We start from the raw sequence: 19,460 nt of genomic DNA, 5'->3' as shown, positions 1-19,460 counted from the left end.
CTCCAGAAAGGTTCTTGCAGCAATTTGTGACAATGGTTGATACCTGGGTTCACCACTTCCAGCCTGAGTCCAAACATCAATCAAAATAGTGGAAGCATTTGACATCACCATCACCAAAGAAGGCAAATCCTGTTATGGACTCCGTGTTCTGGGGAGCCGAGGGTGTCATCATGGTGGATTGTCTTTCAAAGGGCCAAATAACAAACTGAGCATAGTATACTGCACTTTTGAGGCAATTACGGGACGAAAGTAAGACTATCAGACGTGGGAAGCTGAGAAGTGTTGTGCTCTTCCTCATGGACAGTGCTCCAGTGCATAAATAGCCATCGCCATGGCAACAATCCACGAGTGTTTCCACGAACGTCTTCAGCAACCACCTTATTCTTCTGTTCCAAAACATGATGAAAGCTATATCCGGAATCAATTGCAATTCGAACGATGGCGTCAGAGCAGCTGTAAAGAACTGTGGAAAGCCAGAAGAAGGACTTCAACGAAACTCGTTGGGAGAAGTGTATCAACGTGGAAGCGGATTATGTTTAAAAATGTATCTTTTTAATATGTTTAGGTCAAGTCTTTCTATTTTAGGCTCAGACCGCCTCAGGTCTGGTGGTAGAGCGTCCGCCCGGAGGGTGGAAGGGCCGGCGTTCGATCCCCGTCCGCATCTTCCCGAAAGACGTTACAAGATGGTACTTAGTGTTGCCCTCCCTCTCTGTTACTTGGCAATAATTTTTTAATTTGACGTTTACACGATATACGGCTTTTCCATTGGACGAGAGGTCGGTCACATGACCGCGAAGTTGACGTTCATAAGTGTATGAACGACACAATTTGACGTTCATACGTTTTTCACGAGACCGTGTTCTTGAAATGACGTAAACACTGACGGACTACTTCCACATTCCTGGGGAAACCCCTGGGAATTCCCTAGCAAAACATACATAAGCATTATTTCTGATCATTTAGAACCTTTTATCTTGGTCTCAGCATTTCAGTATACATTGAGAAACGTAAGAGAGCTTGACTCCATGATTGTTCACGAATTTCTTCGCTACAGCCCATCCTAATGAACAAACGAAAATATGCACATCCAAAGTATCGTCAGTATCGACTCGATCTGTGTCTAGGCTGACAGTGACCGTCTCCAGCAATCTACGAATTTACCTTGGTGTCTGTTTGACGCATCTTTAACCACCTTTCAATAATCGGTCAGTTGATCAATTATGACTAACACATGTAACCGCCACAGGTTCATTAACAACTTCGGAAATCCTCCCATCACGTTTATCGTGTCGGCCATTTTGACGTCTTGTACTTGATGTAATTTATGTATTACGACGCGCTGTCATTGTGACTGACTTACTGAGGTAGTTCATTACAGACCTTTCTCATCTAATGGGGATATTATATGAACACATGTGTTGCGTGAGATGTTTCTGAAGAGCAAGTTCTGCATCCATACGCTCATGTCACCTCTCTTTTTGGGGATCTATTTTATTCCGCGATATAGCTGGTTGTAGTTTGGCTGTCAGTGTAAACATAAAGTCACACGTACTAAATAAAATTGTGTTTAGATCTTGGCCTACGTCCTTTGAGGAAAGAAATTGTGATAAAAAATTATAAGAATTGACCTTCACTTTGTGTGAGTTCACAAGCTCCGACGTTCATACAGTTTGGCCCTCACTCTCTGCAGGTTCATACTCCAATGAACTCACACAGAGTGAAGGTCAATTCTTAATCAAGGGGCCAAAACAAGGACTGGATCCAGATCCAGAATACTGTGTCTGAGTGGGGTATTCATGTTAAACTGCGGCATGGTCTCTCAGTGGGCTAGCACGATAAATCGGCATCAGTCCGGACTAGTACAAGCACACACACACGTGCATGCACGTTGCTATATAAGTGCAATAATCTTGGCCGCGACGTTAAACCCCATTTCACCTCACCTCACCTCACCTCACCTCACCTCACCTCACCTCATCTATGTGGGGATCAGAACTTATCACTCACCCCTCCTTAGTGCAATAATCCTGAAGGCGATATTTCACCGCGCCTGTAACATCTTCCTCTCTTGTGCGTGAGTCATGTCCTTCAAAACAGTAGTTCATCACATCCTTCAGGCACGTTGTAATTGTTCTCAAAGACCAAAGTTATACTCGTTCATGATGTTATTTTCATGTTGTAAACTTTTTTATTAGCTCATAAAAACAGCTTCATCCCGTGTTCTTTGAAGATTAAAAGTGGGTTTGTATAATCTGAGCTGATGTCGGACCCCCGCAGGCTTAGTTAAACATTAAAAATACAAAATCTTCCAAACAATATTAATGCTGTGTTCTTTACGCAATGGTGCAACACCGAGGTAGGTTGAGAGCCAGAGAGTGGGAAAGACGATCGTATGTGTGACTTTCTATATTACTTTTGTGTGATTTGTCTTGACAAATGGCTTCTTGTGTACACAAAGACGATCAGTGAATCTGTACAGACATATAGTCCACAAGGTCAGTATCACCACTTTTCATTTATTCATAATTTATTATCACAGTAATTTTCGCTTTAGATTAAATGAAACTTTTGATCGAAGTATCCGATTCCATATGCGAGGGATGCAGCCCCATGTTTGTCGTCAACGGTGTATAAAGTGTGTGTAACTCAAGTAGAACTTGTGCATAACTTGTGTGTAACTCAAGTAGAACTTGTGCATAACTTGTGTGTAACTCAAGTAGAACTTGTGTATAACGTGTGTGTAACTCAAGTAGAACTTGTGCATAACTTGTGATAAAGTGCACTATGTTGTCAACAGTGGGCTGGTGATTACCTACAGGTACTGGCATACACGGGTACTGGCATACACGGGTACTGGCATACACGGGTACTCAGTCATACACAGGTACTCCGTCATACACATTTGTATGAAAAAAAGATCCTTTGGCTATTAATTTCTCTTATGGACAGAATGCATAAAACATATCTTAGCCGAGTTCACTCGATAGATACATAGTCCCTCAAGTCAAGACCAATGTATGGGGTCCCCCGTGTTTATGTGTGTTGCGTGCGTGCGTGTGTGGCAGGGGATGGGGGTCGTCATGTTTCTCAAGGTCAATGGAGGCGCACCTAGCAGTGATGACCGTGCCATCATCTGCTCCATGATCATTGACGTGGGTCCAAGATTCCCCAGATTGTGTGACCTTTGTCGTCGCCACAGTACCCATCCTCAAGGGCTAAACAACTCTGGTTTACGTCTGAAGTCTTTGTTTGTATATATATTTGTCCACATTAAGCAGACTCGCGTGTTAGCTGAGATAAGTTCCAAGCGCGGTCAAAGCCATCCCATTCACTTGGTTAAATGTATCCAAGAACAAACATCCCTGTTAAGCTTACGTGAATAACCTTGACATAATACTAAACGCTTCAAACAAAATGACAGGTATTTCTTTATCGTGTTGTGAATTTGCAAGTTGCCTGTATTTGTCACATCATCATATCTTGGGATAGCATGCATTTCAGCATGCAAATGCACATGGATGTCCCCCTTCAATGCAATCGTCTAAGGCGCCACCATTCGCTGCTTTTACCCGAAGATTGTAGTTTTGAATCCAACATTCACTCTTATTTTAAATCCTTTGTCTGTCACAACCATATCCGTGAGTTTCAACAGAGGAAAACATCCTTTCGTGCTTTCCTTCAACACAAAGCTGACACGCCGTTATGTGACTGAAATTCTGTTCAAAGCTGCGTTAATCCCAAATCGTTCACTCACTCAGAGTTGATAAATAGTCTTGAAATCTGACATTAAAAACTGAAATTTAGGGAGTTCGTTTCAAATGTCCACAAACTGCTGTACCAAATTGTATATAATCTGTATATATTGTGTAAATGTCTGCTTGTCGTGTGGCATTGAAGACGAAGATGTTAATGGCTCCAGACCTGGGTCGCTGGCTGGTGTGTGACGTATCACGCTCTGAGGTGTAGTATATCACCCACTTTGGTGCGGTATATCATCACTGTATGTCCACGTATGACATGTGTAATTAAGACTCGGTGGTATATACGGTGTTTATTGCAGCAAGTCTGCCAGGCGGACGGTCGACAACACGAAGATCAAACCTAATCAGTTGTTTATCCTAACAAGATTCAAATATGTTTGTAAGCAGGTAAATAGAGATTTTGCTTTTTGCCCGCGAAAAGCATCTTATGTGTAACAATTTCTATATAGTGTTGAGAGTTTAACCTGGCTAGTCCGGCACAAGGTACGTGCATAATACATAATAAGCTCCTTAAGGCCTATGTTTGTTTGTTTGTTTGTTTGTTTGTTTGTTTGTTTGTTTGTTTGTTTAACGCCGCACTCAGCCATATTTAAGCTTTATGACGGCGGTCTGTAAATAATGTAGTTTGGACCAGAAAATCCAGTGATTGACATCATGAGCAATTAGGATACGATGGCATGCATCAACCAGGTCAGCGAGCCCGACCACCCGATACAGTTAGCTGCCTCTTTCGACAAGCAAGGGTGGCTGAAGCTAAGGCATATATATTACATAATGCATCGCCTCTTGTCCAAACTTAGTTAAATGCCGTCGATCATAACATCTCTCGTCAGGATCAAGTCATCATAAATAACCTCCCAATCCGAATCTAGTCACTATGTTATAACATCCCCAGTTCAGACTGTCAAATCCCGTATTATGTACTCTATCTGGTCTGAATTCAGTTCTTACAACACCATGTAGTACCTCCATGACCCTGCCCTAGCCGAACCTTATATATACTGTTGTTTTCCACACCCGTTAATCCGGACAAAACACACCGGATCAGCCGGGTTTCTTAAGTAGTCCCCTATATCAAAGTACGGCATGGCAGTATGACTGACGCCGAGCTTCTCTGTCTGATACCCTAGACTTGAGCGGATGTGCGGCGGGAATGCGTTTGTGTGTGTATGATGATATCTCCATCACGTCAACCTCGTGTATTTACACACACAACATTCAGCCACGGCAGTCCAAGCACATCACGTCATGGTGGATCAGGCCATGGTAGTTAGCCGCGAGGCGCAACTTCATATCATGGGTTCATCATGGCTTTCAGGTAACATGATCCTTCAGTTATTTGTTCAAAGATTGACAAAGTCTGTTGGACTCCGCTTGAAGTCTTCGATTCTTATGTGAATGCAACTGCTTGGGCTCTCATAGACATCTAGTCTCTGAAATGAACATATCGTACAGAAAAAAAACAGTTGTTAAGTTATCTTAATAAAAATATAATAAAAAGGAGCCCAGTGACTCTCTTCATTTTGATACGGCAGTGATCTAGACTTGCCACACATTATAGACTTGCATGGGCTGTATTTAATATATATTTGTATCAGGGTCTGTAAGACAGACTGGGGCTCTCAGCGTTTACCGTCTTGTTGGTTCTTGTGCACCTTGTTTCAAACCGGGCGCTTGTCTCAGGAGCCGTGTTGTACGGAGTTAGGGCGAGCGGGTAGCCTAGTGGTTAAAGCGTTCGCTCGTCACGCCGAAGACCCACGACATGGATACAATGTGTGAAGCCCATTTCTGGTGCCCTCCGCCGTGATATTGCTGGAACATTGCTAAAAGCGGCGTAAAACCATACTCACTCACTCAGTCACTGTACGGAGTTGCGTCCCTTTGGCATGCGAGAAACTTGTGATCGTGGCTTCGATTCCCAGATTCTCTCTGATGATGTTTCCAGGTTTGTCAGCACCATACCCGTGCTGGTGGGTTTCACTAAAGTTGTAAACGTCTGAACACTTCATCAATTCGAGCTCTCCTTCCGCTATGAAGTAACTGAAATACTGTTAAATCAAAGTCACACTCACTCAATCTGACCGCCATGGCAGACAATACCTAAAGCTATGGCGGTATCGGTTCCTTTTTTTGCATGTTTTTATAAAATTAATACATTATGTCTATAAAAAATATGGGTGAACAGTAGTTCTAGTGGGTTGTAAAACTGTACCTAATCCTTTGGGTATTTTTGTTGACAATATATGTTGAAATCACATTCACAAAAAGGAACTATGCAGTCATTTCTATGAACGTTCTGACATATTCACTGAATCCTCTTTCAGTAGCACCATGCCCGTGTTTGCAGAGTTACTTGTAGTTTGCAAAGACAAACCAGTGATTGATATTATGAACGTCCCATGCCGTCAAGGTGACACGACATCCACCCCTCCTGACCATGCAATCCAATAAATTGGAACGGGTGGCCGCGGGTAACCGCTGGACATTATTCTAACTAGGAAATCCTAACCGGGGATGATGTAAATGAAATACTATTCTAAACAACCTCAAAACACGATTCTTCTCTTCACATAGTGACACCATCACTGAAATCAGTTCTCCGAAATTTTCTCTTCGCAACTCCTCCACATATTCAGACCGCCTCCGTGGTCTCGTGGTGGAGTGTCTGCCCCGAGAGCGGAAGATCGGGGGTTCGATCCACGGCCGCACTGGCACTATAAAATGGGCATGCAATAATCTTGAACGCGACATTAAACCCCATTTCAGCTCACCTCCTATACATACTCATCGAGTTAGCCATGACAGGTACCTCATATCTCTTGATTTCCATACGGATCATTTGGTTAGAAAAGGTGGCAGCCTCACTGCATTGATTTTGTCCCTATCTCTCCTGATGCGTTATGTCTGAAACTCCCTTTTCGCACTTCACACCCAGTGTACGTGGACCGATCTCATGACACGCTGACCTATGAGCACAAGCACCAGTTAGCCTAATTCACACCTGCTTTGATTCAGGTCGACCGAAATACCGACACTAAACACAGTGCATTATTACCTCCCTCTGCCCGATCGATCTCCAAACCTGAATACAGTCAAATTACTGGTAATTGAAATTAGTTCGTTGATGTGTGCCCAGTTTCCATTGCACTCGTCCTCATGTCGGCGTTGGGTGCTCACCCGCTCGGTCCCCAACTTTAACCTTTGCTTGTATTGGTCAGTGTAAATACAATCATGGCCAGTTCGCAATTATTACACAGGTAGAACTGATATAAAGTGCCTCTCATGACTGCTGTAATGAGATTAGCCTCGCCTGGCAGTGTGTTGGTACTTAAAACGAGTCTGTTCCTGGAATCTGTTCTCACAAAGCATCCATCTCTCCATCACGTATCTCCTTAAATCAGTTTATCACCTCGGTATTGTCATTTATCATATATTCTTATCATACAAAAGCGAAATATCAATTCCAACACAAGGGACATTAAAATAGACCACACCAGGTTCCGGAACAACTTGGCACCATGTTGCCATTAGCACTGAAGGCCGACAGCTGTAGGAATCGGTAAAGATACCGAAATGTCCGCCCGGTATCCGGGGCTAAACCTGATATTTGATTTGCCTTTGCATGTGTTTGTGACGGGTGTCACCGGTGGGGCGGGACATGTTAACGTTTTGGCGAACACCTGGTATCATCGCTATGTCATAGTGATTCATAAAATCGTGCTCTAAATATGGTAGGAATCGTACAATGGACTCTGCTTTTCGCAGATGTTTCTAATGAATATGGAAATGGTTTTGTCGCTTTTATTTATATAAAAGAGAGTCTGAAATGCATCCGTCTTCCCCAACGCTGCTCATCAAATAATATGATAATTGCTTGCGAAAGCGTTCATGGAAGCGCAACTACCGAAAACATAACATTAGATTATCGCCAGCCATGCAAGCGTACGTGATTATGCTAAGATTGATGCAAATTACGTCATACGTTAACATGGCTAAGTATGGTCGTATTGGTAAGTACATTGCAGTACGTGTCAGTGAAAGTTGTACAGACACTGAAACGCTGGGTGGCATGTGGTTCTGTGGGTAGTACTGCACACAGGTCACAAATCAGGCGACTGCCCGGAGAGCGGAAGGTTCAGGGTTCGATCCCTGGCCGCGTCATACCAAAAGACGTTAAAAGACGGTACTTGTTGTTACCCTGTCTGGCGCTCGGCTTTAAGGGGTTAAAGCAAGGACTGGTCGGCTCGGAGTCAGTTGGCTGGCACTATAAGTCAGCATTAGTCCGGACAAGCAGCCACACACACACACACGCACGCACGCACGCACGCACGCACGCACGCACGCACGCACGCCCGCACACGCACACACACGTGCATGCACCTAATGTTACTGCTACATCCCCCATGTCGTCTAATGTTACTGCTACATCCCCATGTCGTCTAATGTTACTGCTACATCCCCCATGTCGTCTTATGTTACTGCTACATCCCCTATGTCGTCTAATGTTACTGCTACATCCCCTATGTCGTCTAATGTTACTGCTACATCCCCCATGTCGTCTAATGTTACTGCTACATCCCCTATGTCACCTAATGTTACTGCGACATCCCCCATGTCGTCTAATGTTACTGCTACATCCCCTATGTCGTCTAATGTTACTGCTACATCCCCTATGTCGTCTAATGTTACTGCTACATCCCCCATGTCGTCTAATGTTACTGCTACATCCCCCATGTCACCTAATGTTACTGCTACATCCCCATGTCGTCTAATGTTACTGCTACATCCCCTATGTCGTCTAATGTTACTGCTACATCCCCATGTCGTCTAATGTTACTGCTACATCCCCCATGTCGTCTAATGTTACTGCTACATTCCCCATGTCACCTAATGTTACTGCTGGCCTGGTATGTCGCTTAATGCCATTGCTAATGTAAGGGCTGAGGCAGGCTCCGTCTGTCATCGCCCAGATCTTGCAAGCTGATGATAATTACGTATCGGCTGCTGTATTACTGGCGTCTAATTTGTTTGCATATCGACCGTTCCTCCTATAGTCGTTAGGAAAGCTGCTTGAATAGCTCAAATTGATGATTAGGTTGGTAAAGCTTCACGCGTCCGTGAGATTTATATATCTTATGAAATCATATTTTTTATTCATATGCACATTTTTTTGGAGAGCGAATAATCCGAATTTGTTTCAGTGAAAAACTGCACGATTTATTCACAGCTGACTTGATACAGCTAGTTTGTACATACATACACCCATCAACCCATAGAAACGATCGATTTAAACCAGGATTTTGAAGGTATTACGGCTCTATCGACACATAGTGTCCAGTCCATATGTTTGTCTTCAGACCCAGTCTTCAGAGATCAGATGGTTACTGGAATACTGGACTAAATGCAGACGACGCGATATAGCTGTGATAACCCGAGTTGTGACATATCATATGTGGAAGAAGTATAATTATACATTGATTAAATAATTGGGCAACTTAGGTCTTCCTCCGCCCAAGAGTGCAGCTCATCAAGACAAGGGAGGTCACTCTAACTATTGTCACATCACGGTAGATCTCACATTGCGCCCAATCCTTTGAAGCGACGTATAAATTCGTCAATACATCGACCAGAAGTGCATGGGAAAGTAATCATTTGGATATAACTTGCACATGTGCAACAACTATTACCATACAATGACATGATAAAAGCAGATTACACATGCTCCATATCACAGAGACAATTAAAATCGATTTTTCATTCATGTACAAATGTTGCATATCTGCTCTGTCACTGTACAGAACATTGACATGGCTGGTCGGCAGGTGATACCGTCAAGCTGTTCTGACGTATGTGGTTTTGGCGTCTTTGAGAGTGACCCGTTTTCATTGCGCGACATCAACAGATGTGTATAATATTAACTGAGGCTTAATGTCACGGAATTCGTGTTTTACGAGGTATTAATTGGGCAGGAGTTCTAATATGTAGACATGGTGAATGTGTGTCAATGCTCTGTTTGGTAAAGTGAACTGTATATGTGAGTTCCACTGGGGCAGTCGTCATATTTGATCGACGAAGCAAGGAAAGCTCTCGTTTATACACCTGCTCCAACGGCATCGTGCACAACACGCCAGGTATGTGGATGATTTCCTTTCAAACATGTCTTAACAGTACATGAACTCTCATACCGTATATCTCAAGGTACCTATGTAGTCGTTTTAGTCCAATCCAATTGGGGGAGTATTCGTTATTTCTTATTTCCCCGCACCCTGAATGTTCGGCCTTACGGGTAGATAGCTATGCCATGGCTACCCCATACCCTGAATATTCAGTCTTACGGGTAGATAGCTATACCATGGCTACCCCATACCCTGAATGTTCAGCCTTACGGGTAGATAGCTATAACATGGCTACCCCGTACCCTGAATGTTCAGCCTTGCGGGTAGATAGTTATGCCATGGCTACCCCGTACCCTGAATGTTCAGCCTTACGGGTAGATAGCTAAGCCATGGCTACCCCGTACCCTGAATGTTCAGCCTTACGGGTAGATAGCTATAACATGGCTACCCCGTGCCCTGAATGTTCAGCCTTACGGGTAGATAGCTATGCCATGGCTACCCCGTGCCCTGAATGTTCAGCCTTACGGGTAGATAGCTATAACATGGCTACCCCGTACCCTGAATGTTCAGCCTTACGGGTAGATAGCTATGCCATGGCTACCCCGTACCCTGAATGTTCAGCCTTACGGGTAGATAGCTATGCCATGGCTACCCAGAGCCCTGAATGTTCAGCCTTACCGGTAGATAGCTATGCCATGGCTACCCCGTGCCCTGAATGTTCGGCCTCACGGGTAGACAGCTATACCATGGCTACCCCGTGCCCTGAATGTTCAGCCTCACGGGTAGATAGCTATACCATGGCTACCCCGTACCCTGAATGTTTGGCGTAATAGGAAGATATACCTAAAAGCTGCTATGAACCCTGATTGAATGTTCAGTCTAACGGGTAGATATAACTAGGCTACCCCGAGAGATGAACTACCGGAAGGTAAACGAGGACTGATTGTCAGGAAGATTTGTCTCATTATCCCACTGCCATAATATGACCGTTACATGTATTTGTCGGGCATGCTTTTACTGCAGTTATCTGTGCAAAGTTTTCAACAGTATTCGGAGATTTACCAACATTGATACTAAAAAAAATCCGTCCCACATGAAAATGTACGGAATCGCATTCGTGTTATCAGTTTGCTCAACAAACAGCTTTACTCTTGAAATGCTAATGCTTATTTTCACCTGGGTTGACTCGGTCGGTTCTCTTGAGAGGTACGAGTAGCCGCGCGATTCCCGGCCAGCGTTGTACACCTCGCGACACACAGGGGAGCAGCTTGAGTATATCGTAGTCGTGCCATGTGACACCGCGCGGACTAAACTTAGCCAGCAACTGTTACACTCTGCCGTCCCGCGTGTTATTCCACACGCTGATGACGTCACACACACACGACAGAGGATTGGAATCGACACAGTATCTGAGGCGTAAACTGGACAAATAGAGCACGGCAATGAGCTTATAGTCCGTGGTCTTGCAGACTGTACGAGGAGAGCAGACTGATCGCTGGTGAGTGCATTCCTATAGCTCGGTAGTTGCAGCCTCGACAGCCTGCAGCGATGCATTATGTAACGCCAGAGATTTCCATTGCATTAATTAACTTATTTTGGTGTAGAATATAGCAATTTCTTTTTTTTCTTCCTGTTATTTCGCATCTGCCATTTTTCGTACGATGGTATTTTCTACTGTGCTGTGATTTGATTCGGATTGATTTACGTCGGGAACATTGGGTAATTTGCAATATGTTTCGGCAATAGAGACATAGGCAGACTGCATCTGTTTTAGATCTGCTGTCATGTTTTACTTTATGCACAAGTGTGAACTGTTTTCACAAATGTTAAAGAAAACGAAATTATTGCATCTGCAGTAGAACAGTATACCAGGTAATTTCACGGTAGCGGAATATATAGTATGTTTACCAGTAATAAGAGACATTTTCCAATGCGCTGTCAGCTTGGAGTCCATTCAGATTCGATCCGTTTGAAACCTTTCCTTGTGGAAATAAATACTGCGCGTGTTCATTCTTGGCGCATCTAATGGAAATCGTTGGTGTCATCGACACAACGCGTGAAGTACATGGCACTTGCTTCGATCAGAGAAATGCATCGTATTTGACAATATGTAAGTGGGATACAACACTTGTGCGTTTGTCTAGTTGAAAGTAGATGCAGTATTGCTGGTGCGATTGCTTGCAATATGCATTCATTCACTCATGTGTCGACACAGGTGTTATTTACGCTATAAACGTTAGCTTATATTCAATGACCTGTCCGAGGAACACTTTGAAATTGGGTCCATGACGTCACTTCAACGTGTGCATGTAACGTGGTTTTTCCACTTAGCGTTTCCTAAGAAGACGAGTATTTTATTTCTTCCAATAGTGATAGCTGTTCCAAATAAAGTAAACACATGGACATGGTGTAAACACATGGACAAGGGGTAAACACATGGACAAGGGATGGGCATAGGGTATACACATGGGCATGGGGTCAACACATGGGCATAGGATGAACACATGGATATGGGTAAACACATGGACATAGTGTGAACACATAGACATAGGGTAAACACATGGACAAGGGGTAAACACATGGGTGAACACATTGACATGGGATAAATACAAGGACATGGGATGGGCATAGGGTAAACACATGGGCATGGGGTCAACACATGGGCATAGGATGGATATGGGTAAACACATGGACATAGTGTGAACACATGGACATGGGGTGGACACATTGATATGGGTAAACACATGGGCATGGGGTAAACACATGGATATGGGTAAACACATGGGCATGGGGTAAACACATGGATATGGGTAAACACATGGGCATGGGGTAAACACATGGATATGGGTAAACACATGGATATGGGTAAACACATGGGTATGGGGTCAACACATGGACATAGTGTGAACACATGGACATAGTGTGAACACATGGACATGGGGTGGACACATTGATATGGGTAAACACATGGGCATGGGGTAAACACATGGATATGGGTAAACACATGGGCATGGGGTAAACACATGGATATGGGTAAACACATGGGCATGGGGTAAACACATGGATATGGGTAAACACATGGGCATGGGGTAAACACATGGGCATGGGGTAAACACATGGATATGGGTAAACACATGGGTATGGGGTCAACACATGGACATAGTGTGAACACATGGACATAGTGTGAACACATGGACATGGGGTGGACACATTGATATGGGTAAACACATGGACATAGGGTAAACACATGGACATAGTGTGAACACATGGACATGGGGTGAACACATGGACATGGGGTGAACACATGGATATGGGTAAACACATGGACATAGTGTGAACACATTGACATTGGGTAAACACATGGATATGGGTAAACACATGGACATGGGGTGAACACTTGGACATAGTGTGAACACATGGATATGGGGTGAACACATGGATATGGGTAAACACATGGACATTGTGTGAACACATGGACATGGGGTGAACACATGGCCATGGGTAAATACATGGACATAGTGTGAACACATGGACATAGGGTAAACGCATGGACATAGTGTGAACACATGGACATGGGGTGAACACATGGATATGGGTAAACACATGGACATAGGGTAAACATATGGACATAGTGTGAACACATGGACATAGTGTGAACACATGGACATAGGGTAAACACATGGGGTGAACACATGGTCCATTCGCTGGTATGGTAAACATAGGAAACTATTTATGTCCATTCATTGGTATGGTAAACATAGGAAACTGTTAAGGCCCATTCATTGGTATGGTAAACAAAGGAAACAATTAAGGCCCTTTCATTGGTATGGTAAACAAAGGAAACTATGTATGTCTATTCACTGGTATGGTAAACAAAGGAAACTATGTATGTCTATTCAGTAGTATGGTAAACACAGGCATTTGGTTATGTCTATTCATTAGTATGGTAAACAAAGGAAACTATTATGGCCCATTCATTGGTATGGTAAACAAAGGAAACTATGTACATGTATGTCTATTCAGTAGTATGGTAAACACAGGCATTTGGTTATGTACATTCACTGGTATGGTGAACATGTTTAATTACAACGTTAATGCCTATTCGCTTTTATGTTAAAGTTATGTACGAATGAACATGCAATGCATGTATAGCCCTTGGTCGTAAAACCTTGACAGCTACATTGGTTCAAATATGTATGTCATACATACTTCAAACTAGCGTCTTCACTAGCGACTTCACGAAAGAAAATTATATATTGACTACCCCATCAATCATCTCCCATCCCACCCGGCTGTTGAGTTTATAGCCTAGTTCACCTTGATGTTGTGACAGCTGACTCAGCGTTAGTCAATCACCCGGTTCTACCCGTGGGGTGGCCTCGACGCCAGGGCCATTCACATTACACGTTTTTCATTGCTCTCTGGTCAAGAGTTAACTTCGAATGTGCCTTATGACGTCAATCCAGATCGGGGGCATTCTGTACAATGCAATCTGGGTGCCCATTTTACTGACACTTTAGTCTATCGCTTGGATTACGCTTTCGCTCAGTATGTTTATTGAAAAGGGAAAACATAGTTCTATCTCTGAGCCTACTAATACAGGGACGAACAATAGCTAGCATAGCCCTCTCTCGGAGTCTCCCTACATTAATGTTGTAAGAGATCTAACCATTAGTGTGTTGAATTATTCGGTTGTACAAATAGAATAATTTTGCGATCGTCAGTCTGGATCATGGTATAAACATGATTGCCTGGCGGTTGTGTTTTGAAGGCTTCAGCGAACTGTTAGGCGGGCATCTATTGCGAACTGATACACGGACAGCTGTAGCGAACTGATACACGGACAGCTGTAGCGAACTGATACATGGACAGCTGTAGCGAACTGATACACGGACAGCTGTAGCGAACTGATACACAGGCAGTTAAAGTATTATAGCGCACTAATAAACGGGCATCTATAGTGACAAATGAACTGATAGACGCGCATATAAGGTGTCATATGAACTGATAAAGGGGCATCTATAGTGCCATGGGAACTAATAAACGGGCATCTATAGTGTCATGTGAAATGATAAACGGCCATCTATAGTGTCATGTGAGTGAGGGAGTGAGTTTAACGTCACATCAGCAATATTTCAGCCATATCGTGACGATATAGTGTCATGTGAACTGATAGATGGGCATCTATGGTGTCATATGAACTGATAAACGCGCATCTATAGTGCCATGTGAACTGATAAACGGGCATCTATAGTGTCATATGAACTGATAAACGCGCATCTATAGTGCCATGTGAACTAATAAACGCGCATCTATAGTGCCATGTGAACTGATAAACGGGCATCTATAGTGCCATGTGAACTAATAAACGCGCATCTATAGTGACATGTAAACTGATAAACGGTTATCTATAGTGTCATATGAACTGATAAACGCGCATCTATAGTGCCATGTGAACTGATAAACGGGCATCTATGGTGTCATGTGGACTGATAAACGGGCATCTATAGTGCCATGTGAACTGATAGACAGGCATCTATAGTGACATGTTAACTGATAAATGGGCATCTATGGTGTCATGTGAACTGATAAACGGGCATCTATAGTGCCATGTGAACTAATAAACGCGCATCTATAGTGACATGTAAACTGATAAACGGTTATCTATAGTGTCATATGAACTGATAAACGCGCATCTATAGTGCCATGTGAACTGATAAACGGGCATCTATGGTGTCATGTGGACTGATAAACGGGCATCTATAGTGCCATGTGAACTGATAGACAGGCATCTATAGTGACATGTTAACTGATAAATGGGCATCTATGGTGTCATGTGAACTGATAGACGGGCATCTGTTCTATACAATACTACTACTACTACTACTACTAATGATAATAATAATAATAATCATAGGCTTATTTTCATTTCGCTACATTGACACAACAGGGACATGCTACCCGTGAAGATCCAGGTTAGAATAGGTCTTCAGCAACCCATGCTTGCCGTTAAACGCGACAATGCTTGTCGTAAGAGGCGACTATCGGGATCGGTAGGTCAGGATCGTTGACTTGATTGATGCATGGTATCGTAACGTGGTTGCGTGGATCGATGCTCATCATGTCAATCACTGGATTGTCTGGGCCAGACTCGATTATTTACAGACCGCCGTCATATGGCTAGAAGATTGCTGAGACACCCACCCGATATTTTACCACCCGACATTCACCCACCCGACATTCACCCACCCGACACCTCTTTTAATTTCGACCTTGACTTGCCCCAAACAGCTGCCGCAAACTGACATGGTTGAACAAATACAGGGTGTAATAGCGTCATGGACATTTGCTTTGAACCTCGCTGGTATTGTTGAGAGGTTCAGGTGACGAGAAGAAAGGGGGGCAACTCGCATTTTGACACGCTTGGCTTGTTTTCTTCAGTAACGCGCGCGGGTTTCCTGTATGATAAGAAACGGCAGCAGTCTTCCACCAGATTCATTCGCTCGTCAGTCAGTAACTTTTAATGTAGGACACAATTTTTCATCGTTAGAAGAGACACCTGAACGGCAGCACTTGAGTATCGGATATCACACCTGCAACATGAGCGCGTTGGTGAGCCAGGTAAGACGAATGTAAATGCACATCTTGTGTTTGTAAACAATGCCAAACTGTAAACAAGCATGTGGATTCCGTGTGTGTGATATGATAAACAGTGGATATTTATTAACCCTGATTTTTCAATCTACATTGGCAACGTAGTGCGAAGTGTATGCATAGTTAGAGCACAGTCAATGCTCACCATGTTATACATGGCCATCGCGCCTGAACGGGCTCCTTCCCATTGAAAGTCAATTATGTAACAGCGGTCAGCTTATGAGTAAGGGAAGCCCAAATTAACGCAGGTCAGATACATTTATCCTTGAAACCCAGCGCGGTTTAGTAATGCACAGGAGCGTTGTGTGGAGGTGCATGCATCTATGATACAGCAACAGAATAGACCAGGTAAGAATATCGACATCACTTTGATGATAGATAACGCAGCAAAATGTTTGTGCAAAGGAATCTCAATGATCGGAAAGAGAGTGGACATGTTGTCATTTAAATATGGCGACGTCCTTGAAGATTAGTCTAGATGGGGTGACCAGTTATGCGTTCCATGATATCATCACTTTGATCATTTGTCTTTTTGAACAGCGGTGGTTCTGAAGCGAGGAGAGTGGATAGTGGATGTTATAGACAGGGGTGCACGGGTTTTTTTGCATCAAGTATGCCTCTAAGCTTCAGTGTGATCGTCATGGACCTATTGTCATAAACAGGTGTTTTTGCAGACACATGATTAACTTGGTGTCGGTCTTGCAGGTTGCCTCCTACTGTTGACCACATCCACTCGTCGCCCCAAGTCCCCTACATACACCCTCACCTCACCCCAACTCTAGCCCCTACCTCATTCATCGAAACCCCACCCCTGTCCCCGCGTCATCCCCCAAACCGCTGACTCTAAATCTGAACCTGAACGGCATCGGGCCCTTCAGCGGACACCCAAAGGGACAGTGGGGCCCAGTGGGCGTCCATTTGCCATCCCATGATCCATTGGTCATCGGTTGGAATCCGAGAATCCGAGAATCCGAGATTCCATTCAGATTCAAAGTCCGGACTCAGCCTCATTCCCAACTTCAAGGGTTTCGCCAAAAACTGGTAATCTGTCTTACTGACCCTGATACAAATATATCCAATACAGCCCATGCAAGTAATGCAAAACAAATCTGTAAGATATATTCATTTCAGAGACTAGATGTTAGTCTACCAAACTGGCTTCCTTGTGAGATATGGCTTGGGTGAGCTCAAGCAATATCTGTTTGGAAGTACAGCTACATTGACATCACAATGTTTTACACCGACGCGAGGTAGCCTAGTGGTTAAAGTGTTTGCTAGTCACGCCGAAGACCCGGGTTCGATTTCCAACATGGGTACAACATGTGAAGCCCATTGCTGGTGTCCCCCGCCGTGATATTGCTGGAATATTGCTAAAAGCGGCATAAAACCATACTCACTCACTACATCGACGTCACAATCAATCACTAATCTCTTTGACACAGCAGCTGGTGAACAATACATTCTACACCCAAGACACTGCTTACTACTGTTTACAAACTTAAATTGTAGAGAAAGTCGACTTATATAGACTCGTGTCTATATTTGATATCAAATGACTCTCGCATGAGACATTGCGGCGTATAACTGACTCCCTCTCCACACTACGGACACCTGTACCGCCGTGTTGTCTTTTCTGATACCATGTCAACCGACCCAACACGGAGCTTTCTCACACTAGCCCCGGCTACTGGGACGTCTGCATCTCACGCCCGTACAGAACGACGGCGATTAATGTGCTATCTGACACAAAAGCCACCGCCACATAGAGTTGCCAGCCTCGTTGTACATATCATTACCCGATACAGACACCGACAGCCGATCGCATACCCCGGCTCAGCAAATTCAGACGAATCACGTTTGAGATAATGAAATCTGTATATATCACTTGCAATCTGTTAAAGCTCTTGATGTAAGAAAGAAACAGTTTTTGTAACTCGGGACTCAAATGATATGCAACTAAACTTTGACGTCACTCTAGTTTTTACGTTTTAAGACCTACAACTGGTAAACCGGCTATGCCATTATCTTCTAGGGGAATGCAGACGCCCTGCTTCTGTTGTATTATATTCCTGGTGTAGATAGATAGAGAACACAGAACATCTTCTGCAGGAACCGGTGTAGGAAGAACTACGTTGGCCTGTACAGAGCGTAGGCGTGTACACATTGGAGAAATGTTCAGGGTAGGCTGGTAACAGTTTATGCATGTTCAGAAGGTAGGCGCGTATTATTTTCATTTCTTAATATTATTCTTATAATGATGACGAATTCCAAACATTTTGATGATGAATTTCATCACCCATTTACTGAACATGATAGGATTAAAAGAAAACGAAAGTTAATCGATACTATTAGAAGTTGTTTTAGCTTCTACTCCTCGCATTATCATTGTGATTTGATGTGCATAAGCCGTTAAGCTTCTTAATAATGTTCAGTCAATCTGTTAAATAAAGACCGATTTTTCGGACAATTTGTAAAATGACAGAAATATTTATTCGTTTTGTATATTGCCAAAGTGAATCACATTTTACACATTGACCGAACCATATACATAATAAATAGGCAGAGTCAGATCCAGAATAAAAGCATACAGATCGTAGGCACATACAGATCGTAGGCACATGCAGTGCGTAGGCACGTACTGGGAGCTATTCTGTCTCTTCTGTTCACTCACCCTCTCTGTTGCACTATTACTTGACTTACTCACTCACTCTGCCAGCCGGAGCTGTGTCATTCAGTAACCCACTCAGAACTGTGCCATTCACGTATCCCCCATCCAACCAGAACAATCTGTTCCATGTATTCGATTCGCTTTCTAAGGGCAATTTCATATGACTGTGTTGATCGAACACGATGTACCTATATCGGGCGTGCCAGCGCGTGTAGCCATTGTAACGGTGGCACCTGTTGCAGTGGAGTGTTGATTATTAGA

General features: G+C 43.6%; 1 protein-coding gene across 8 annotated transcripts in view; it reads left to right on the top strand.

The window, feature by feature from the left end:
- Positions 1-19,460, top strand: part of LOC139474226 (calmodulin-like) — a 180,284-nt gene that overhangs the window by 56,211 nt on the left and 104,613 nt on the right. Inside the window, exon 1 of one of the 8 annotated variants that reach the window (XM_071257211.1) lies at positions 11,173-11,375. The exons of 6 other annotated variants lie outside the window; for them this stretch is intronic. Coding sequence is in view for 1 of the 2 variants with exons in the window: in XM_071257187.1 (XP_071113288.1) it covers positions 18,703-18,711 (9 nt within the window). In the remaining variant the exon portion in view is untranslated. Of the gene's footprint in view, positions 1-11,172; positions 11,376-18,687; positions 18,712-19,460 lie in introns of those variants that run through there. One more of the 8 variants, XM_071257187.1, reaches the window with a different exon arrangement.

The sequence above is a fragment of the Haliotis cracherodii genome, unplaced genomic scaffold (genome assembly GCF_022045235.1).
Source record: "Haliotis cracherodii isolate W230 unplaced genomic scaffold, xgHalCrac1.p SCAF_1, whole genome shotgun sequence".
Classification (NCBI taxonomy): Eukaryota; Metazoa; Mollusca; class Gastropoda; order Lepetellida; family Haliotidae; genus Haliotis; species Haliotis cracherodii.
This window is presented reverse-complemented; position numbering and strand designations above follow the sequence as displayed.